Source organism: Melanaphis sacchari, unplaced genomic scaffold (genome assembly GCF_002803265.2).
Source record: "Melanaphis sacchari strain LSU unplaced genomic scaffold, SCAv2.0 Contig12_pilon_pilon, whole genome shotgun sequence".
Taxonomy (NCBI): domain Eukaryota; kingdom Metazoa; phylum Arthropoda; class Insecta; order Hemiptera; family Aphididae; genus Melanaphis; species Melanaphis sacchari.
In genome coordinates, this window is record NW_020270527.1 from 217,377 (window position 1) to 241,596 (window position 24,220).

A 24,220-nucleotide genomic window follows, 5' to 3' on the forward strand; every position below is an offset into this window, starting at 1 on the left:
GTCTAAAAGACCAAATAATAGAAAACATTTTAAGCTTAAACAAAATTAAACGCCTATACAATTTTTATTAATATTAGCTTATATCTAATGAATCTACAATAATATGTATATATATTGTATATCTTAGGTTTAATCTGTATTAAATTTGTCCCAATAAGCATACCAACAAAACTACTGAACATACAATTTTTGAATTAAAAAAATTATACTTTAATTCGTGTGTGTACTTAAATATATATATAAAAATAACTGTATTAAGTAAATTAAAATTGTAATATCTATATGAATTGTAGCTCCTCATCTTTTGGTAATGGTTCAAAATATTTGTCAATAATTTCATCTTTCACGTCTTCCAATGAAGCTGGACACCACTTTGGTTTCTTGTCTTTATCGATTAACAGTGCTCGGACTCCTACGCAAAGAAAAAAAAATGAAAATAACGATAATAACAACAATTAATAATCAAAAAATCACCTTCGAAAAAGTCTTCGGAATATTTGGCTTCAACGCTCCTGTACGCCAATCGGTGTTCCATTATCAGACATTCGTCTAAACTGAGGTTTTTCCCTTTCAAAATCTCCTTTCGCGTGATTTTCAATCCCGTGGGACTGACTTCGTTGAGCGTTTTGAGCATCCCCTGCGCCCACTTCGAACCGTCCGTTTTCAGCGCGTCGACAATCGCTTCGACTCGCTCATGGGAAAATATCGAATCGATTTTCTCCACGAACGGTGCCATGGTGAACTTCACGCCGCTCAAGTCTTCCGCGTTTTCCGCGAGTACGATGCCCGGGTCCCGGACGTCTTCGATCAGCTTGGCCCGGAGACCGTCCAGCTTCGAACTGTGCACGTAATGCGTGGCAATGCCGACCTTGGCGACGTCACTGCCCAAGAGCCTGCACCCGGTCAAGCCCAACATGATGCCCATGTGCCTATCCAGCCTGGACAGTATGTGACTGCCGCCCACGTCGCAGAACAACCCGATGGCGGTCTCCGGCATGGCGAACAACGTCCTCTCGGTGGCCACCCTGTACTTGCCGTGCACGGAAATGCCAACGCCGCCGCCCATCGTGATGCCGTCGATCAGCGACACGTACGGGATCTTGTACTTACCGATCATGCTGTTCATCGAGTATTCGCTCCGGAAGAAGTTTTTGCCCAATTCGATCGACGTGGCGCCCACCCCGTTCACGGTGATAGACTTCACGTCGCCGCCCGCGCAAAACGCCTTGCCGCCGGCACCCTGGACGATCACCATCCGTACCTGCGATTCGTACTCCTTCAGTTTCGGTCTGATCTTGTCCACCATCGATAAGTTGAGGGAGTTCAACGCTTTCGGTCTGTTCAACGTGATGATGCCCACGTCGTTTTTGACTTCGAAGAGCACGTCGTCCTCCATGGTGGCGGTCGAAAGATTTCGTCTAAACGCTAACAAACTTTTCGAAAACCTGAGGCGGCCCGTCGAACAAATCATCTGCGACAAGAACGATAATAATATTATAGCCGGAACGTATTGTTCATTATCCACATTTCACGTATACCGCGTTGACGTTTGATGTATACGAGTTAATATAATTTAATGGATTACCTACATTTTACGTAAAACCGTGCGTTTTAATTATTGTCGTATGGATGTGTAAGTATAAGTGTTTAAAATTTGAATACGTTATTTATTGGAAAACATATCTGGAGACAATATGACATGCGTGTTTAATAATGTCTAGGAAAAAAGTTTTACGGATAAGGGACGAAAGTACAAATAATATTTATTTTTCCTATAAAATATATCTACCTATTAAAAAAGGCACCTCTATTCCGCGTGTGTTGTCTCATGCTCATAAATACTCACCCAATAAAGTACCTACTTACTACAATAACAAATATGCGTTCGGTAGAAGTAAGTTAATCCGACACTGTGTCATTAGATTTAATGTATTAGAATTTAGAGTGAATTGACACAGTTTTATTAAACCTCGTAAGTTTTTATTGATATTTCAATTTTGAATCGAGTAATAAGGAATTTATAAACACATGCGGGAGTGGCGTCCTCAAACATTATACTATTATAGATACTATGAAGGAAGTAGGTAACTATTAAAGGAAAGGTACTTGATATACGATCAATTATTTTATATGACATTGCGGTTCAGGTATGTGAATGTGAATCTGGGAAACCCTCACCCCCGATTACGCCAACGAGCCAATATGAGTATTTTTGGTATCAGGGATAAAATAGTAATAATACGTAGTAAAAAAAAAAACAAAATTTTTTTTTGAAATAAGCTTACCTAGGGGTGCTGAGTTTAATTTTAAGCTCCTTGAAACTCCTCCCTTCTAGTGACATTGTGACTATATATATTATTAAATACTTATTTAGATTTTCTCATATTATGTTACTTTAAATACCTAAAATCTATTTATTATTGGTAACGAATACCCATTATATACTTAAATTTGTTTATTCTCAAACGGTTCATTTTATTTTATTGATAATAATTTTGGAAATCGTGATCTAAAATGTCAATTTAAGAGGACGCCACATCCACTTGCAGTCTTATCTCCGTCTTACAAACATACACCATACCAAATTTTCGTTCAGCAGAATCCATTTTATGTTGTTAATTTTAATATTAGAGTAAATTTACTTATTATCAAACTTAAAGGTAAGAATTTTATCTAGGCCATCACATTGGCTTTTATTAATACTATAATTTTAAACTGAGTTACCTACAACTATATAAAATATTAAAACTTTAAAATGCTTATAACTCATTTTAAAATTATAGTATTAATAAAAGTCAACGTGATAGCCTAGATAAAATTCTTACTTTTAAGTTTGATAATAGGTAAATTTACTCTAATATTAAAGATAACAACATAAAATGGATTATATTGAATGAAAATTTGCTATGTTGTAAGTAGGTATGTAAGACGGAGATAACACATTATTGTAAATATGTTATACATTTATTATTTTAAACTGACAATTCTATATAATTATTAGTTATACGCTTAGTTTTGTGACCAGGTCTTTAGTATTAATTTAAGTATTGTAGAGGTACTTACCGTTTTGTTCGAATATCTACTATGATTAATGAAATTAGTAAAATTTGAATAAAATTAAGTATGTGATATAATATAACAATAAAACGAGGTTAATTATAATTTTTTGGTTATGGAAATGTTAAAGTAGACTATTATAATTATTAATATGATGATTGATGAATACTAAATAAATGTTATCAAAATTATCATATTTTACTTATTGGCTATTATTTGATCAATATATTACGTAAATAAATATGGCCCATAAAAATAATCAGCACAGAAGTATAAGCCTTAAAACTAAAATACTATATTATATTAGGTATTTAGGTAACTAATGAAGTGAATGTTTTTTTTCACATTATCACTTATCGGATATCTATTATCTAATAGAAAGAGTTTAAATAATAAATACGCCGGCAAAGGACCACGCTGTAGCATGTATATAGTTCAAGATTAAATGTAGTTATATTCTGTGGTAGTACTGACAACATATTATCTGATATCTAAAATTGTGATAAGGACTGCAACCTGAAGTACATAATGATAATACATTAATACATATTGTTTTTCTCTAATTCTCTGTGAATTATAATACTTTAATTTGTAATTGAATTATTTGGCAGTTTGGCACATATTATATAGTTATATCATGCTTTAGTATTTTTGTCTGTGATTAGATTTGGAATACAAATATATGTAATCTGTGTCCTGTTTTGTTAAATACAATTACCTTCAATCATTACACATTTTGTCATGATGTATTTGAAGCTATTACAAGCAATAGTCTCAAAAAATGAATTTTTTACCAAAATGTTACTTAAACGGGAGTATTATTGTCTTATTATCAATCGATTACACTTAAAAAATTACTCGCTTCAACATCAAATAAAATTCAACCCTAATGACAAGTTCAATATTCAAAAATCTTTTATATCTAAACAATTTTCTACTTCTAATAATCAGTACTTATCTATTGTTATATACTTATATACAATAATATTAATGGAAAATTTAATTGGATTTTAACATCTTATTTGTTTTTGCTTTAGGAATGAAATAGATTTTGAACAGACATGCAATGAAACATTAGAATCATTATGTGAATATTTTGAACAAATTGTGGAAGATAATATACATCTTGAAAATCCTGACATTTTATTCAGTGTATGTATAATATAAATAGCATACATAATTGTAATTATAATAGTTTATTCAATGAAATATGTGTTTGACTTTTTTTATAAAATTTTATAGGATGGTGTATTAACAATTCAATTAGGTGAACCTTATGGCACTTATGTTATTAATCGACAGACACCAAATAAACAAATTTGGTTGAGTTCACCAATAAGTGGTCCAAAACGATATGATTTTGATGGTACTAAATGGATTTATAAACATGATGGTGTCAGCTTACATGAATTATTGACTTTTGAATTGTCTAAAAAATATTCATTTAATGTAAACTTTTCTAAATGCACATTTAGTGGTACTTCAAGTAAATAGTTATACTTTGTTGAATTATTGATAATATTATAAATTTTAGATTGTGTTATTAAAATTAAAAATACAAATTTTGTTCATACAGTTACTGATCAAGGGTTTTAAATATTAAGTACTTAAACAAAGACTTGACTTAGAAGAATATAGATATCAAACACCTATTATTATTTTATTTTTATTTTTACTGTGCATAGAGTTTAAAATTGGTATTTTGCTAAGTTTAAGTATTTTGTATTTGTACCCTCTACTCATGAATGTTCTCATACAGACAAAGGGAGCATATTGCCCCTTTCCAATACCTAGTCATTTTTATATCATACAAAATAATTGGTGCTATTGAAAATGGAATATTTTGCTGTCCACTACTGAAAGTAGTATATTAGCAATTAATATGTATTTTGACATATTTGATATTAATAGATAATTTTTAATTTTTAATTCATAATCTTTCCTCATATTTTTTTTGTATTGATTATTAATTATCAGAAGTGTATATTATATCATACCTTAACTGTCAATCGTTATTGTTTAATTTTAAATATGGCATACTAAACTTCAATGGATGCTTATTGCTTTATAATATTAAGTTTATATTTAGGTATGCATACTAATGCTTATAATGATTTCAGAAAAAACATTTTTATATTTAATTGTAAGGAGTAAATTTATGATTGTGATTTATTATTTTTCATAATTTAATGTTATTTTTTAAAATTATTTTAATGAATTAACAATGCTAGCCATTCATGGAAAGCCATTCTGAAGTTAATAGTTATTGATATTATGTCTCAAAAATTAAGTTAAATGTATACCTATATTTTTATAGATAACAAATACAATTGTTTTAAATACTATAGTGAAAATAATATTTATTGTGATTTAACCTAGAGTATTAATATTATATATATAACAATTAATAATGAAACTAGCTCTAAGCTAAAATACTATAAAATAAAAAAAATTGTTTAAATAAGGTAAAAGGTAGAACCAAAATAAAACATCTTAAAATTCAGCTGTTATTGTCAGATATAATATCTAACAAAAAATTCAGTTGTTATATTTGCATTAAAATTGTAAAAAGATTAACAGATACAAAGAAAGAAATGGTGTAAATATCTTAAAAGATTTTAGTTTAGTTTTTAATAATAGTTACCTATAATTCTCTTACCTACCTACTAATATATTTTGTAAATTATAACAATTAATTTAAATGCTACAATTATTATATTAGGCCTACTATAACTATATACAATTCTTGTTTAAACCAAGTTTCTATAACTTTTACTAATATTAAGGATCAATTTATGAAGTAAAGTATTTTACTTGTTAAAAATTAATTTTTATTTCATTGAATTTCTTAAATATACACAGACTTAATATTTTAAATTTTAATATCATACTATGAAAAATATGATGAATAAAGTTGAAGGTCTTATAATATTAAGAAAATACATTTTTTTTTAAATATTAAAATTTCTTACTAAACACTAAAAGTATTTTAGCATTTTTAGCCATTATGAAAGTAATGGGTAGGTAATCAAAAATATAACATTCAAAATATATTTTAATCTATAAATGTTGCTAGATGGCGCTGCAGTGTTCGATTTTTGATTGAAAACAGTACCTAATATTGCCTATGTTTTTGGTTTAGAATCTTATAAAAATGAGTCAGATGCTTAATACTTAAGAGATAATTAGATACTTTAGATACTTTGTTCAAATTATAATGTATTTTATGTTTATATTTTCTAGTGAGTTGTAACACCGAACATTTCAACACACCTATATATGTGTCTTCAAATAAAGCGTATTTTCAAGCACTACAGTAGTAGTTTCAGAGTTAAAAGGCATTTAAGCGCTTCCCTTCCCTCATTCCATTTACTCATATAAGTATAAAAAAAAAAATACAAATTATTCAGCATTTAAAAATTAAAGCGTAATAATCATATTATGTCATAAATTATAATAGATTTCGAGTCGTATGAGACTATATGAGAATACGAGGAATAAACTATAAAGTAGGTACCTAATAAGTAATATAATAACTTATATTGGTTGTTTATTTGTAATTTTAGATAGGTATGTAAAGATATCTTAACTAACATTTATAATTTTGTGGAATATAAAAAAAATGAATTCAAACATATTATTTGAATGTACAGTAATTCTTTTATCTAAGAACAATCATAATTTCATAATCTACCTATAGGTACCTATTAACATTGATCAAAATTTACATTATTTGATAGGATTCCAAAATAATGTTTTAATAATTTTTCACCATTAAAATTTTGAATTTTTCACTTTTTTAATTACAACATACATTTTTCATTTCATGTTCAAAAGAAGAAAATGTTTAGGAATATTTCGAATAGGTACCTATATCGATGTACATAAATAAAATTTTAAATAATAAATAATGATAAAGTTATCTACCTGCAATTAAAACAGTAAATATTTTTTTTTAAATATTAAAAACTAAAAATAGTAATACTTAAAATATGTAATATTTTTTTCAAAAATGATAATTATTTTTGAAACAATGTGCTCTGCATTGGAATTAATAATAAAATAACATTCTAAAAGACACCAAGAATAATGTAATTCGATGATTGAACTAAAATACAAACATTCTTAGAAAACCAATAAAATGAAAAATTTAATTAGTAAATATTTTTGTCTCTGTACAGATTTTTTAAATCTATTCATATAGTTTTGAAAAGATGATTTACAATTTTTTTTTTTTTGCTTAAAACGACAAGATTTTAATGGTAGGTTGTAAAGTATGAAGCAACAATTGGAGTTGTTTGCTTTTATAATAACAAGACTATTATTATTATTTTATTTAGTTTACGAAAAGCATAAAACATTAATAATTATTGATACTTAATGAACATTAACACACCATTGACCTAGGTACCGAAGAGTCCTGAAAAACCCTGCTGCTAGTAGTGTACACGATGTAATATTATATTTGTCTTTAGTTATCGATGATATCCGAGAATATCGCAATAATATATAATAATTGTACATATATTAAATTACCATTGATACCATTACACTAGTTCGTATATAGGTAGTCACATACTCCAAACAGAATCATACTTGTCAAATGAGATTGTATATTTTGAAACTAAATATAATTTTCAAGCTTAAAAGTATGCTAGTTTGTCAAAATAGTCGAAATAATTCAAGTTCAGCGTTAAAAATTATACAAGAAATATTTATCTCATTCTTCATGAAAACTTGAGATTGTACACTTTGAAACTACACCCCTCATGGCTCATATATCATGTTTTGTATTTAATTTATTAAACTTAAATTTTAAACATTTTAATTTTAAAATCGTTTCAGGATAACAATATTTTATTTTTGTTTATTCTGGCATTCTATAATTTTTATCTTAAAAGGTTACCTATTATTTTAATTTAAATCTGTTGTGAAAATTGATTATTATATTATCATTATTTTTATTGAAACAATTTAATTTACAATTTATACAAAATATGGCATAGTAAGTAAATGGTATGAAAGTATAATATAAAGTTAGCTTGAACAACTTGAAAGAGAAAACCTTTCAGCAACAGTATTTCCAATACTACTCGTATTATTATGAAAAAAAATACTTAATTTTTTTTAGTATGGCTTTATACTTTATGATACCTATATTTTCAGGTATTTAAGATTTAATTTATTACGACAATATTAATTTGGAGAAGCCTTCAATTTATATTTTATACCACTCAATGACTTGAAAATTATTTGGTTGACTTGGTATAATACTAATTTTTAATTAATTTCAATCGTTCGGAAATCAATAAGTAGGTAATTGATACACTACTACTTCTGCGGCTGTATAAAAATATCTAAATTTATATTAATTAATAAGTTTATAGCAATGTTTATTTTACATAACATATTACTTTATTCTTAATTATTACATGTAATATTAAATAATTGGGTTTTTTATGACTTTTAAGTATAGGCGTATAGCGCATTAATTTTGTTAGACCCATAATCCATAACAGCTCATAGGTAACTACTTTACAACATATATAAACAAATTGTCAATTATTGTCAAATACACCTCACTAATTATCATTAATATCACTATATACGCATACATTATTAATTAAAATTAACTTATCGTTAAAAAATACACCAATAGTCAATACCCAATATTAGAGAAACTGTAATATTCCTTGAATAGTTGAATGAAATAATTTTTAGATCTTTTAATTAGGAAAACGTAAATTCTATTGTAAAGATTATAATAGTTTTTTAAAAAAAAAAAAGAAGTGAGTATCGCTTTGTTGTATATGAGGTGTCGAGTGGGTAACTTTTATAGGTATTTTAAATTTACATTTAATGATATATCATTGTATTCGAAAAACGATTCTGAGCGGAAACAGTCTATTAACCTATATCATTTGGTGATTTATATTTATTTGATTTAGCTATTAAAGTAATTTATTTTACTTTTAGTATTATAGTAAGTTGATATAATTTTTTCCGAAAATATTGTATTTTTTATATTACATATTACATATTTTTTTTTACCTATAAATAGATAATATTTAAAAATAAATCGTAAGTGTTATTGAGTTTAGTAAAATTCATAATAATATAAAATAAATTCGAGCAATAATATTATTGTGTACTAGTAGCTATAAATAAAAAATAAAATAAAATAAAATACATAAAAGTTTAAGTTATCACTAATAATGTATTTAAGTTAAAACTTAAAACAAAATAATTAACAAATCGTTATTTATTTTTTGAATAAGTAATTTCGTTCAAATTGGAACTTAAAATGTCTATACAAAATAATTGTCATTATCTATTTTTTAGATTTTATGTATCTAATATAAACTTCTTTTGAGAAATCTTGCATTAAATTTTCAGAACTTGGGCGTAAAAACAAGAAAAATTATGAATTTTTAACTACAAAATAATTTACTAATTTTTGTGATTTTTATGAATTTTGTCAAAGTTATAACTTTAAAAAAAGTTATAAAAAATGTTGTGATTATAGATTTTCCTTATTTTTAATTGGAAAATTAACATTTTATGTGGTGCTTTGTATTAAATTTTCAAGTAGTTCTTCACTATAAATATCTAAAAATATTTTAAAAATTTTATTTTAAATAGAAAACAACAGTATTAACCTTTGGTAGAAACTAGAAATATTAAGTGTTTACGGTTAGGTATTCGTTTCCGAGTTGCATCAAAAAAATGAAATCGATCTTGTCGAAAATTGAATTTGTATATACATATCCGTTTTTTCCAATCATAATAATAAGTAGGTACTAATAATTTTTAAGTTTGACTTTTTTAAATTACAAATTAGATTGAATTTGAAATCCAAAACCAGTAATTACTCCCGTTTTTAAAAATCGAAACATTTTATTGACAACCTTTTGTGTATACTCGATCATACATATACAAAAAGAACATATCATGATTAAATCAATACATTCATCATTCAACTTAGAATCTAAATTGATTTTGCTTTTAATATAAAACTAAAACGAAAAATGATATAATAATAGCAATATTTTGCACTTGTATTAAATTATCTAGGGAAATTAATTATAAACTGTACTGTTACGGAATCTTAATAAATTCTGATAGAGGTATCAGTAGATTTTACTATTTGTTTCTTTTTATATATTATAGGTACGATAGGTGCTACAGTTAACTAGCTATATTAAATAATATTATTTATATTTTAAAAATCTAAAGCATGATGATGAGTCACCAATTAATATTTTTGAAAGGCCATATTAGAAATTAGGACATTTTTCGCTGGCTAGGAAAATTTTGAGTATTACTTATTTTTAACATTTTATTATAAGAAAATTGGAAGTAATGGTTACTTTTGTTCTTTGTCTGCGGCCCGGATAAAATTTTCCGTGGGTCGTATGCGGTCAATCGGGCACCATTTGGTGATCTCTGTTATAAAGTTTAGAATGACATACAACATCAAATATGTAAAATAACATTTCTCTAAAATATGTTAAACATGGTATTTTTAATAAATGTATAGGTATTAGATTCTAAGCGAATCTTATTATGTAGATACCTAGCTTTATTGATTTTATAATAATGATTTTTTTTGTATCTATATAATATAATGACAGTTTTTAAAGTTGAAAAAATGCATTAATCTATAATATTGTGCAGGGTAATCTTTGGTAGAAAATTTATTTGTTATTTTAGTTTGTTTAAATGATCAAGGGTTGGAAAACTTTCTTTAATAATTTGGAAAAACTAACAAAAATGGTGAAACAGGAATTTTTACGGATCACTAGATTTTTTTTTTTTATAATTTAGAAAGGAATAAATGTTAACTTGATATTTTAACTAAATATTTACATAATTATATTAGTTTGTTCTTGGTGAAAGTTTGAAAATATAATACAATAGATTCTTTGTAAGTTTTATTTACAAATATTAAAAATTATTTTTATTTAGAACCCTTCCTTAAAATTTATCATTTTATAAAATTGAAAATTAAAATTTTAATTGTAATTTAGAAAATATTAATTGTATGATCATTATCAACTTGAAAATTTCTACTTGCTATTACGTAAACATATCATTTTCTATATATAAGTAACATAATAACATTTAAAAATATTTAGACTAATTTTAAGCTATTTATCATTATTAATAATTATAATTAATACATTTGAAAAGACAGCTTGCTTATAATTATTTTTTTATGCATTATGCATTAATAAAATTTATTTCTTAGTATAAGTTTCAAAAATGAATGCTAAATTGCTAATCGGATATGACGTGGTCTACAAACAGTACAAACGTGTTTTTGTTTTGATATGACACATTGTGAATTGTGATTTATATTAATATATTGTTGATATCACATAATTATTATTTTTATTACTCTATTACTAATATTATTGATGTAAAAGGTAGAACAAAATAAATGCATTTAAAAAGAAATGTTAGGTAATATAAAAATATAGATGTAAGCATATTAATTTAAAAAAAAAAAATACCAAACAATTATTAATTATTATTAATATTATATTTTAAACAATAACTGTTCGGATGTTTATTAAAAATTCAGAAATTATTTAAACTTTATTATTTTCTTGTAATCTTTCAACAATATCGAACTATAGGTGAAAGGTAGAACTACATAGCAATCAGCGTTAGTGCTACTCAAATTTTTCAAAATATTCGTTTACGAATCTATGTTATTATATGATTTTTCTGTACTTTAAATGTGAATATTTGTTAATGAATCAACTTAACTTTGCTGATGATTAACGGTTTGATGATGATTATTATTGTACTCGTTAATATTTAAACATCTGCCTATATACTTATTTCGTCTGCAGAATGGATAATGGTAGAATTCGGTATCTAACACTTTAAATCATCTCACTGAATTATAGGAAGTAACAACGTAACATGTTTCGATCCTTTTTTTGTACATAAATATCAGCAATCAAAAACTTTTTTGAGCCAGAAAATAAATAGTCCATTCTTCTATACTTCAGACTTATTTTCTTCCAAATGAAGGTGGTCGATTTCCATTAATTAATATTCATTGATTAGAATGATTAGATTTCCCCTTGCTGGTAAATCTGATTTCATCAATCTGTTTGTCGAATTGGATTAATCAACATTTTTACCATTTTTGATCGTTATTGTACAATATTTGAACACAACATGTTTATAGCACATGTAATACTAGTCGGTAACTGTTTATATAAAAGTATTTTTCTACAGTTAAGAAGACTCTTATTTTCAAAAGAATCTTAATTATGAAAAAAAAAAACATAACATTTAAAATTTCAACCAGAATAAGTTCACTAATAATATTATTAGTAATATTCGAATTCTCAAAATGATAGATAAAAATATTCAAACCTTAAATAAGGAATGTTATTAAAATATTATTATTGGCTTGTAGATTTATGTTTTACTTTTTTTTATTCTAGTACTTAAAAACAACTTACGAGAAATAATGTATTTCATTTCAAGCTTTTGATCGAACAAACATTTTTTTATCGACATTTATAGAAAAAAAAAAAATGGTAAACTTTAAATATTTTATAAATAGCTCAAAATGTATTTATTTATTTATAAAATAATATATGCTCGCGATGGGGCAAGAGTACAATGTACAAATGTTCGTTATGGACATTTAAACAAAAAAATATATAAAGGTAGGTACATGTAATAATGATGTACCACGTAAAAAAATATAAAAGACAAATAATTAAATACTAAGCTAGGTGTATTGTTTTAATTTAAAGATTGATATTATCAATAAAAAATAAAAATTACTAAATTTTTCAAAATATTCTGAAATACTACTAAAAATAACATAGTATTTTAAAGTAGGTAAGGTATGTACCTCCTATACACTATACGATTATTCGATTTGAATTATTACGAAATAACAAAATCGATTTTGTCAAGAAACTGGTTTTGCATAAAAATTACCGTTTTCCTTATTTTTTTTTTTTCTGAATAATTATTAAATAATTTTTTACTTCTGACCTAAAATACCAAACAAGAATCACTTTTCTCTAATGAATTCATCACATTATTCGTGGACGCCTACTACCTATTACCTTAGTACACTTTACAACCGTGGTTAGCATTAAAACCGCCGCTTCCTGACTCCTACTTTAGTCCTACTGCCTTATCACCGCGAGCGACACATTTTTATTGAATCGATAAACATGCGGCGGGCAACCACGCTGAGACTACGATGACAACGACCCTACGGTAATTTCGTTATGGTCGTGCCGTACGCACTGCAGCTCCCGGTTCGTTCGTCGAGGGACGTTGACTGACTGGCTGGCGGGCTGGCGGGGGCCGGGAGCAGTGTACCACCGATCATAGCGTTCGTTCGCGCACGATAATATTTCGTATTTTCCTCGACCTCGCGCGTTTGCCGTCACCGCTGCAGTCGATCGCCCCGCGCTGGACGCACAACAGTGTGTTTTACTAGTTGCCCCGCCGTCGAGCATTAAAAGTTCGGACAATCACGTTTTTTTTTTTTTCAAATATTTTTCCAAACAATTTGGATTTCGTTTTTATGGTCGTTTTCGTCGCCGGACGTGTGTATATCTGACGGGAGGAAAGAGTAAATAAATCAAAAAATAGAAAGCCCTCCGTTTATCCAGACGATACCTATCCGACTGTTTACCCGGGCATTGGGTTTTTTTTTTTTATTTTATTTGGTTTTTCCGTCCGTAATCCACGGTAAATAACTTGCGCGCCCGTTTACAAAACCGGCGACCCGACTGTATCATTGCTGTCGTTAACCGACGACTACGACAACGACAACGATGAACAAGTGGTGGTTGACCACCGGCACAGCTGTATTGCTGCTGCTCGTCGCCTGCGCAGCCGACGCAAAAAAAAAGTGGAAAGCTGACGAAGATTTTGCATTCGAAGAGGTACGTTGTTTACTTGCTGTTTGCCATAACACTTTTAGTTTTATTAACGATAACGTTAAGGAGTTGTACGCATACACACCTTGCCTTGGGCACCTACGTTAGTCGTGGCGTAGCGCTACTGATCGTTTTCGTACACCTGACTGGTGGTGAACGCGCTAGCCGTCATGCGGATATCATTACTACCTATTTATAATACTTATCGTTGGGGTATACCGCATATTATTTTTAGGCACGCATTTACGTGAAAACTGATCATAAATATTGTACAATTGTATTTTGAGGTAGGTATCTCGTATACGATAATGCGTGGTGTTTTTATGACTCTATCTTCACGGATTTTCGGCGAACCCGGAGTCTATTGTGCACGTGTAGACTGTACGGCGACTCAACCGAGTAGGTGGTACATAATATTATAATAGTGTTATATTATATTGCACGCGGCAGATCACTCGGTGGTCGTGCGGCGGCGGCGGGTCCAGGTGTTATCCTGTGTGCGTCGCATCTCCTCTTTGTTATGCGCGGTGCACTATTATTGTAATACGCCTATACCCGTATGTTAAGATAATATTATCTATATGTATATATATAATATGTACATAATATATTATAAAATTGTTGTGTATTATAATACGGTACGGACACATCCGTCTTTAAAACGATAATCCCCGGTCACTATTTAGAAAGCCACACCGCCCGGCGGGGATTAAGTAAGGACGTGTTTGGTATTAGATTTTTTTATTCTTGGAAAAAAACAACAAAGTTTCCTCAGTGTCTGTGCCAGGTACTGAGGACGACAATACCGTGCTACTACGCTCGACCTTGGCCCGAATACGAAATCCTTTTACCCTTTATTTTTATTAATATCCACCGTCGATAAATTTATAATAGTATAATCTATAATGCACACTTCTTCTACCTTTTGTTTACAGACAAAACACGGTAGATAGGTATAGTACCTACTATCAACACGAAGACTGTTTTTACCTAACGTGTGTCTTTTGTTTGTTTAACTTCGTTATTGACAATCTATCTTTAAAACTGTATTTGTAAAAGCAAGCTTTTATTTTTTTTATGAAAAAGTGACCGCCTTCTAATTATTAATAGATAGGTACAAAATTTATGAGAAAATATTATGTATTATATTTTAAAATACATGCATAACTTATACACTCACTATACTTACAGATATATTATGTGTATTAATGAAAACCGGTTTCGTTGTATTTTGCTGTAAGTCGTAAACTGTTTACGTTATTATAAGAGTTAACATGACGTGATTTACTAATTAGAAAATAGCAAATAAATCTATCACGTATATGTAATTATATGCTAAATTCAGTAGGTTATATCTTGAGTTGTATGGTTTATAATTGTTTACTTAAATAAAATGCTTGGTTTGAAAACAAATTGCGCGGGTGTCGTGTTTTGATTAAGATATAATATTGTTTTTAATAGTGGGATGGATTTTTAAAAAAATAATATTTATGTCCTATTAAATTGATAAACGATAAAAAAAATATAAAATATAAATAAAAAAAAGGATTTTACACACCCATATACTTTTAACGAAATCATCACCCATTTTTTTTTAACAGTGGGTACAAATCATCGTAAATTATATGTATAGTGTTATTTATTTTTAACAATATAATGGTAATTTACTCAAAAACCAATGTCGTCAGTAATTATAGGTGTATTCTTTAATGTAGGTACCTACGTTTATTGTTTAATAATTTTTTTTAACATTTATATGCAATTTGGATACTATTCATACTTTAATAATTAGTAATTATTATAAAACAATTGTATTACACATTATTATATTATTTTAATTCTTACTCGTTATGAATTGTCAAATAGAAACAAGCAGCACAATAATTGTGAATCGACCATTTCAGTGTTAGCACTATAACGTTTATGTTTTATCGCAGAATTTAATAATTTTGATAAGAACCTATAGATAACCACAACACGTTGTCAAAATGTCAAAAATACTAATAATTATTAAAAAAAGTGTTACATTTTGTTTAACCTTGAATCGGGGTGAAAAAAACTGTGCTCGTTGTATGCCTGCATCGTACATAGGCTATCTGTACCGAAGTTTAATTGTAGTGGGAGTGAGAAAGAGTGAAGACACATAGGGACTGGTTTTTTGTTAGTAACAGGTTTTCTAGAGACACACACAAGCACTGTATGTGCGTCGTTGTATAGGTAGTTGTGTACTGAAGTGATTGTGTGTGTCAGTTTATAGTGTATGTGCATAGAACGGAACAGGTCATCGTCGCCCCGGGCTATGCTTTATTAGTTCAAATAAAGCTATAAAAGGACGACAAACTCGACAAAGACACCGGTCGTAGTCCTTTTGGCAGCCATAGTAGGTCCTCCGTGCCAAAGCATAATTTTCTGTGGCATACCCTTTTTTTGTCATTATGTATTAATGTATTGAGTGAGAGATAGAAACAGAAAAGGGTTGATATTATTCATTAATACGACACAGAAAATAAAAACATAATCTCTAGGTACCTAAATATTTACTGGTAAACCCATATTATGGTCATTTGAAAATTAAAATAATTTGTTGAACATTTATCTTTAAATTATTCTTAAATTTGCTTGAAATATCTCGTATAAATTTAGTATTTGTGATGATTTTAAACCGATATAGGTAAGTATAAAAATAATTTAAGAAAAATAATTATATAATTTCAGTTAAAATTTATGTACTTTCATAATATTGATTATTGAAATAAATATTATATATAGTTAATATAAAATGTGAATTTGTTGATTAAAAGTAAAGAATACATAAGTATCGAAAAAATGTGTCAAGTATTACGAGTCAATATCTAAAAATTAACGGAATGTTTAGTCGTGTATAGATCAACTATGTAGGTATTAAAATAAATAAAATATTTTAAAGATGATAATTAAAAATAATAAAATTAAAATCATGTAATCAAAAAGATGCCAACCTACTATTTATTAGTTAATAAATTGCGCATTTTACTTAAAAAATAATAGCAATAACTAATAATAAAAAAAATTTTTTTGATTCTAACCTATTCTTTTCCCTATAGAACTATGCTCAGGATATAACCCAAAACCATGTTTTATTATGAAGTGTTATAAATAAAACTGTTGAATTATAATAATTTTCCATTAGTGTTCATGATTAAATGGGCGTGAAAAACATGTACGTTGATTAGGTGTACATAAAATTCGAGATAAAATGTATGTAACAACTAACAACACCCCTTAAGGCAAAGTTAATTATTTTTTACTAATTTATCTTGTTGCCTTCGTTCTTTTCAAATGTATGAATGTTTTATTTTTATCTTTATCCCAGTTAGAGAAATCATTAAAAAAATGTTCTATTAAATAATTTCATTGAATTCTGATTTAATACCCATACTTTGGCGATTTATAAAGTTATTTTCTTAGTTATTTCTTACACCAAAACGATGTTTGTATTTCATAGTTTTGTGCCACATATTCTGTATAAATAATTTAAAATTCAAACAAAGATTTCTAAAAATATTTAGAATGTTATCCTATACTTTTACCGAACCTTATTAAATAATCTTGGTAATGCACCTATTTGATTTTGTATACTTACATATACTTATTTTGTCATCTAGTGTTTAATGTACGTATTTATCTGTTTGTCACACTTATATATATATATATTATAAAATATAAAATATCAGTTGCTATTTAAATAATTTATTTTTTACTTTTTTTAAATTGTAAGTAAATTATTTTTATTAAACTGACCTGTTAGGTATAATAATAATTAGATTGTAAAGATTGTATGTATCTTATATATTTTTATTATGTAATGTTGGCAAAACCATTCCAATATTTAATATATTTTAAGTTGATAAACTATTTTTCCACGATAATACATAATTATTGAACATATAGGCACATTAAACCTGTATCAAAATAATTTTATTTATTAAAATTTAAATATCGTGTCATATTTTTGGATAATAATAAATAATAGTGTATGACTGTATTTTTGGAAAGTCTTGTAAACACTTGTCTTACCACCCTATTAGCTATCCTTAGATTACTACATGTAAGTTTTCCTCCTATATAAATATATTTTAAAATTAATGTTGTGCAAGTATCATTACAGTATTACATTTGAAGTAGAAATAAAGATATATGACTTATTTTATTTTATTGGTACAATATAGATCGTAATATAGTATAGGTACTAAAAGGTCATTTTTTATGTTTGATAGCTGTTACTATTAATTAAAAAACTCTGTTAGGAATATCGGAACTATTAACGTTTTTTTATTGTTAAGTTTAGTGATCACTAATCATTCGTTTAGGAAATTTTTCTGCCACAAACTATGTTCCATTGAATAATCGATCACTGTGTTATATGGACAAGCGGACATTTATTAACTTCGGTTTTTTGTCGGTGTTAAAAACTAAGGGGAGTGAAAAATCGTATAAAAAAATAATGGTAGGTAGCAGAAACAATGGTCATTATTGTTCAAATTCAAGAGAAAACAGTTTGGGTTTATCGGCGAGTAGATGGAAAGGAAATTGGCTGAACCGGAGATTTGTCAGCGTCAACTGAAATGATAGAAGCCCTCAAGCCATTGCCTTGTTATTATTGTCCTACGTTTCAGAAAATGGAATGTTCTGACTGAGCGTAAATAAAAGTATCTTTTTCTTCTTTTCGTGGAAACATTGAGACACTCACGTGTCGTTTTCATTTAAATAATCGTGCCATTTTCGTATAATTAAATTGAATGTTTTTTTTCTTAAGAAATAACCCTTAAATTCTTAAAGTTAAAATTAGCTAAGAATAGTTTAAAAAAGTCGTTGTTTTGATGCACAGTAGGTTTCGAGTATATTTCGTCACTGAGTAGGTCACTGAATTGGCTGATGGATATGTCAAATTTGAATTTATGATCATGGGAAATAAAAAATGATTTTGAGCTGAAACTGTGTCATTTTCTATTTCTAATGATGTTTTTTTAGTTAATTACTTATTATTATTGACATATTATTTTTTTTATTAACATCGCATATAATATCATAATTATTGTTTATCATAGGTGTGTATTTTGATGTCGTTGTATCTTAGAAATGAGAATACGTGTGCATAGAGTCGCCGTGATATAAATAGCTTAAAATTAATCTAAATATTTAAAAAATTTAAACATAAAACAATAATAATAAATATATATTGGTAAAAAGTATCAACTACCTACTGCAAAATAACTAGAATTATTTTTATTTTTTTTTTAAATTTAGGTAACCAGTTTCTTCAAAAATGAACTTATTAAAATTGTCGCTCTACTCAAAATATAAAATACATTTTTATATGTTTTTAAAACATGTTAATAAGAAAATGTAATATTGTCAATTTAAACTGAATTTTAAATTCAGTAAATGTTTTTAAACATCATACTGTGGATAGATAGGAACGTATAAATAATTAATATTTGAATGACACATCTTGCTGTAAATGTAGTTACCCAATATTTTAACGCGAATGTATATATTTATAAGTTCTACTTGGTTAGTTTAATAATTATTTAGGTTAAAATATATCTTCAAATAAATAAAATTATAAAAAATACTAATTATTTTTAATCATCATATTTATGTTGATTTTATTCTATCTTTATTATAAAAGGTATGTTAAGAATACATTTTTCATTTGCAATATAACACTGGATATAATAAATTATAGTTAAAATAATTAGTATTAAAAGTATAAAAACTGTAGTAACTATAGTACTAACTGTAATATTATAGTAAAAAAACTGTAAATAATGTAAATTTTCTTCCTTTTGTTTCATCGATAACATAAATATTTGAGCTAAAAGTAAGATTGAAGAATAGAATTATTCACACATAGCTTCCTTTGCTGTCTATTAAATAAGAAAAAAGCTTAAAGTAAGCAATACAACTTGATGTCGAAGCTTTAATAGTTAATTAAAATAATAAAAATAATAATAATTAGTAACTTATGCAATTATATCTAAATAATGTATTCTGAATTATTATCTAGTACCTGGTTAATTTAAATTAATACAATTTAATCTTACTCTGTCAATGTATAACTATTTTAGTTAAGTGTTATATATTTTTTTTTAATACGAATTTAAGTTATATATTTTATTTAGCATATATAATAAATTCGGTGCTTGACCTAGAAAATAAATAGTAGAGGTACTCTGGTAGCTCAAAATATATTTATGTGCTTTGCTAATACTTTCGCCCCAACGCCCTTTATTATATCCTCATAAATGATATATCATTACCAAAAAGCAATTTTTAACTAATATAGCGTGCGTAGGTAGTGCACTTTTACAGGTAATAGAAGTAATATTGACATTTTTTTTTTATTGAATCAATAATAAAATATGGTTTTAAGTATTTATATTTAGTTAGTTTTTTATATTAAGTACATTCTGTATGTTTACATTTATTTAATTTGTACCTATATTTTTGTCTAAAATGTTTAAATTAAGTTCCAAATTATAATAATTATTACAAAAAACAAGTAAGAATTAAGCCAAAACTAAGTGACATCAATCTTCCTATAGAATTAACAAATTATGTTTAACAATGTAAACTAACCTTTTATATTAATATTTATCTTTATTTGTTATATTTTATGTACCTATGAAATTAATTTTTATTTATAAAATTTTTTTACCTGCCTTTTAGGATATATAAGCTAGTTTATTTTTATTGTTCATAGTTACAAGGTTGTAAAATTCTAAATATAGGGAGTTTATATTCACTTCGCTGATTCTCAATTTTTTTTTAATTAAAATTTAAAGAAATATTATTAATTGAATACATAGATATATTAAAATACCATAGAAGAATGATTTGTTTAATACTGACGAATCAGTTTAAATACCTATCATGAAACTATTTATATTTTTTTAAATATAGTATATTCATAGTTATATATACTTAATATAATTTTAATACAGACTATAAGATTTAATAATATTTTATTGGGCAGCAGATCTGTTGGCTAATTGGAGACATATGAATTATTAATCAACGGACTAGGATTTTGAAGAATTGGGTTTCGACGACGTAGAATCCCAATTCGAAAAAAAGTAGGTTTGAAAATACGCTAAAATTTCTAAAAACTTAGTTGTGATAATCGATCTTCTTGTTTACCTTTTTAATTACTCATTGAATAAAATTATGTCAATAATAAACTATAATTTAATTAATTGTAAAATAATTCAATTGATTTATAAAATGCTTTCTAAAAAAAAAAAAAAAAAACATCGGATAGGGACAGTAATATTAGTAGTGAGATGGTATAATATGTACTTCAATACTTCATTAATGAGATGACATTGACCGTGATTGAAACGAAGGTTGATACCGGGGTGTTGTTTATAACTGAATAGTTTTCATGGTCTTTTTCTAACGTGATATATATTTTATTATTATTACTATTGTCAGCTTGCCAAATACGAACTTTTTTCTTCATATGGATTGTATGACATGACATAAATCCTCGTTTTTACTTGTTGTTTTGACTAGGAAAACAAATAATAAAATACTTACTGGGCATTGTAAAAATTAAATGATATCCAACTTCAGACATTATGTTTTATCGATAAATTGTCTATATTACTAATTTATTCAGACCATGCCAACACTATAGGACCCTTTTTGATTTTTCTATAAATTATTTTTATTTGCAAATTTGTCTTTTATACTTATCTATTAAATAAGAAATTAATTTTAATAAATATAAACTAATTTAAGTGATGTCACGAATGAAACAACAGTTCGGTATTATAAGTTTTAAATTGGATGGAAGTAATGTTATGTTCATATATAAAAGTAAAAGGCTATAAGATAGGTACAGTGTAACGTGTCTAAATAGTCTTAGTGGAAAACTTTTAAAACCGAACCAATTCGATACAAAGAAAAGATGAGAAGGATTTAGTTCTTTGGCTAACTTTCAAAAACAGTGGAATTGGACTCATTATTTATATCCTCCGTTTTACTTTTACCAGATTAATGGCATATTATATTGAACTACTGCAGTAAATCAACGTTTTATTTCTAAACCGCTTAATGTTTGTTTTAAACTGAAATTGCAAACGCTAATCAATAATGTTAAATTATTTAAGCTTTTCAAAAAAATTAAGTTTATTCTTTGACATTTGTGAATAAGTGCCTATTATTTAACTAATTAACTTGAAACTCATATTAAAGGAGTTTAAATATGTTATGTTGTTGGACGTAGGTTTAAATATAATATTTCTTTGTATATTTTAAAATTTACAATAATAAACAGCATTGCTTCTGATTTATAAGTGATAACTCTATGATAAATTGCCAATTAACATAATAGAAGAATCGTTTAGTTTATCAATTACAAATTCGTAGAGGCCAGGAAAGGAATACAGGTGCCAAAGCCAAGTTATTTTTATCCTCCTAGTTTACTTGTCAAAATAGTTTTTTTTTTAAATTTGATGATTTATTATTGTTTTCAAATTTTTAATAGTAATATGATTTGTGTCGAAGTGAGCAAAGCAGGACTAACGATAACCAGTTACGGTAATAACTATATTTTATTTTGTTGTTTTTTTATCGTATTTTAAAACATAGGCAGGTGCACTACCTAGTTTTTATATTTTTTAAGCAAATTCTTAATTCATTTTTAACGCATTTTTGTCTGATTGTCTCTTGTATTATATTTATACAGCAGGTATATCTTGGATAAACTATACATGTGTATATGTTATCAATATTACACTCTAATTTTCATGCGCAAAGGGGCTTGTAGAAGCCGTTGGCGTGGAGGAATATATATATTTATTAATGTATGCTTTTAAAAATATATTCTTTAGCCTTTACAAACATTTCCAAATAATCAATGGGGGGGGGGGAGGGGAGGAGGCTTCCCTGACTACCTTTACGGACGGTCTAGCATATGTGGTGTTATTACATATTGACTAAATTTCTTGGAAACAGAGTAGAGTTATAAATTTGGGTGAAAAACTGCTAAAGGATAAAAAATATGTTATTATTGTAATCGCGTATACACATGTCGATAATAAAATAACATATAAAAAAGTATCATGACAAATAGTTTTATTTTAAAAAGTTTTCTGTTTTAAAATAAATTGAAAGCTTTTTACTTTTGAAAGAATATTCTTTGCCACATGAATTGTGTGTCGCGTATAGATGCTGTTTTTATTCTTCCCTAGAGTATTTTACTCGACCACATTTTGAATATACTCTAGGTATTACACTATTGTGTTTTTTCTTCTTATATATTATATAGGTACAATATATTGAATCGTCATCATCTCTCATGAAATTGTGTAAGAAAAATATAACAATTGGATGGTTTGAATGAAAATGAATGAACATCTTCTTTATGTGTTCTCGAATACTATTTCGTTGTTGACGAATGACACCCTTTGTATTTCCAGTTTGGTGACCATTAGTGATCTAAAAATACCAAGGTCAGGACTTCATCTTAATAATTATTTTATTGTTTTTGCCAATATTTCTGACAGTGAAATACGAATTAAAACTAAGGTATTACTATAGGTATAAACATTAATACTTAATACGTTAAAAACAGTATAGTGACGATGTGAAATATTTTATTTTGCTATGGATTCGTTGCTTGTTCCCGAGGTTATTTCTTATAGTCATGCACTGTGGGTGTCTAATAACATACATAATATTTTAAACACGATCAGACATACTAAAGCTGCAGGTGGTTATATCGTTTGAAGGAGATACATTGTTGTCTTAGAAGATCATGTATTATTGTACCTCAGACTCCATCGTAGACTAAGGTTTAATCAGGAAAAAATAGTTAAGTTCACGATCATGAATTTTTCAGATTCCTTTTTTTCTTTAAATTTATATTTATTCTTTTGTATTCATACCCAGTGTATAGGTACGTCAAAAACAGCCCATGGAACTCAATTATTATTTATGGATTTTACAAAACGTATGTAACAATAATAAAAATACAATAATGATTGACTGTAGTTGTAACTTGTAACGGGCAATAATAAAAACTGTGAAAAATAAATAAAAAATATTTCAATTTTCTGATAACAAATTGTAAAGATTTCACATTTATGTTTTATTTTATTACTTTAATGCGTGTAGTTGTATCGAGTAACGTTCTTTATTGTTTTATAATATTCTAATTGTACATAATTTTCACATTTTAT

General features: G+C 27.0%; 3 protein-coding genes across 6 annotated transcripts in view; 2 read left to right on the forward strand and 1 right to left on the reverse strand.

Annotated features, from left to right (window-relative positions):
• Nucleotides 1–98: 98 nt before the first annotated feature.
• On the reverse strand, nucleotides 99–3,170 carry LOC112591141 (3-hydroxyisobutyryl-CoA hydrolase, mitochondrial). Its single transcript, XM_025334844.1, has 3 exons — nucleotides 3,064–3,170; nucleotides 475–1,471; nucleotides 99–412 (listed from the first exon to the last, which is right to left on the reverse strand). The coding sequence occupies exons 2-3, from the start codon at nucleotides 1,469–1,471 to the stop codon at nucleotides 279–281; spliced, it is 1,131 nt and encodes a 376-aa protein (XP_025190629.1). The 5' UTR covers nucleotides 3,064–3,170; the 3' UTR covers nucleotides 99–278.
• A 431-nt stretch (nucleotides 3,171–3,601) lies between these two features.
• Nucleotides 3,602–4,997, forward strand: LOC112591143 (frataxin homolog, mitochondrial). 2 transcript variants are annotated; one of them, XM_025334848.1, is made up of 4 exons: nucleotides 3,602–4,007; nucleotides 4,095–4,209; nucleotides 4,300–4,543; nucleotides 4,634–4,997. In XM_025334848.1, exons 1-4 carry the CDS (start codon nucleotides 3,799–3,801, stop codon nucleotides 4,651–4,653), a joined length of 588 nt encoding a protein of 195 aa, XP_025190633.1. In that variant the 5' UTR covers nucleotides 3,602–3,798; the 3' UTR covers nucleotides 4,654–4,997. The 2 variants fall into 2 exon arrangements, with proteins under 2 accessions (XP_025190633.1, XP_025190634.1); XM_025334849.1 differs by lacking the exon at nucleotides 4,634–4,997 and having other exon boundaries at nucleotides 4,300–4,628.
• An 8,463-nt stretch (nucleotides 4,998–13,460) lies between these two features.
• LOC112591147 (proteoglycan Cow) overlaps nucleotides 13,461–24,220 on the forward strand; it is a 36,559-nt gene continuing 25,799 nt past the window's right edge. The window contains exon 1 of one of the 3 annotated variants that reach the window (XM_025334858.1): nucleotides 13,461–13,997. In XM_025334858.1, the coding sequence (XP_025190643.1) occupies nucleotides 13,887–13,997 (111 nt within the window). In that variant the 5' untranslated portion in view covers nucleotides 13,461–13,886. The remainder of the gene's footprint in view (nucleotides 13,998–24,220) is intronic. The other 2 variants (XM_025334857.1, XM_025334855.1) reach the window with 2 other exon arrangements.

Excerpts from the sequence above, each read along its gene's own strand:
- LOC112591141 (XM_025334844.1), bottom strand. The coding sequence starts at position 1,471 with ATGATTTGTTCGACGGGCCGCCTCAGGTTTTCGAAAAGTTTGTTAGCG. Across the intron at positions 413-474 it reads TTCCGAAGACTTTTTCGAAG|GAGTCCGAGCACTGTTAATC; the intron begins GTGATTTTTTGA and ends TTCTTTGCGTAG.
- LOC112591143 (XM_025334848.1), top strand. The coding sequence starts at position 3,799 with ATGATGTATTTGAAGCTATTACAAGCAATAGTCTCAAAAAATGAATTT. Across the intron at positions 4,008-4,094 it reads TTTTCTACTTCTAATAATCA|GAATGAAATAGATTTTGAAC; the intron begins GTACTTATCTAT and ends TTTTTGCTTTAG. Across the intron at positions 4,210-4,299 it reads ATCCTGACATTTTATTCAGT|GATGGTGTATTAACAATTCA; the intron begins GTATGTATAATA and ends AAAATTTTATAG.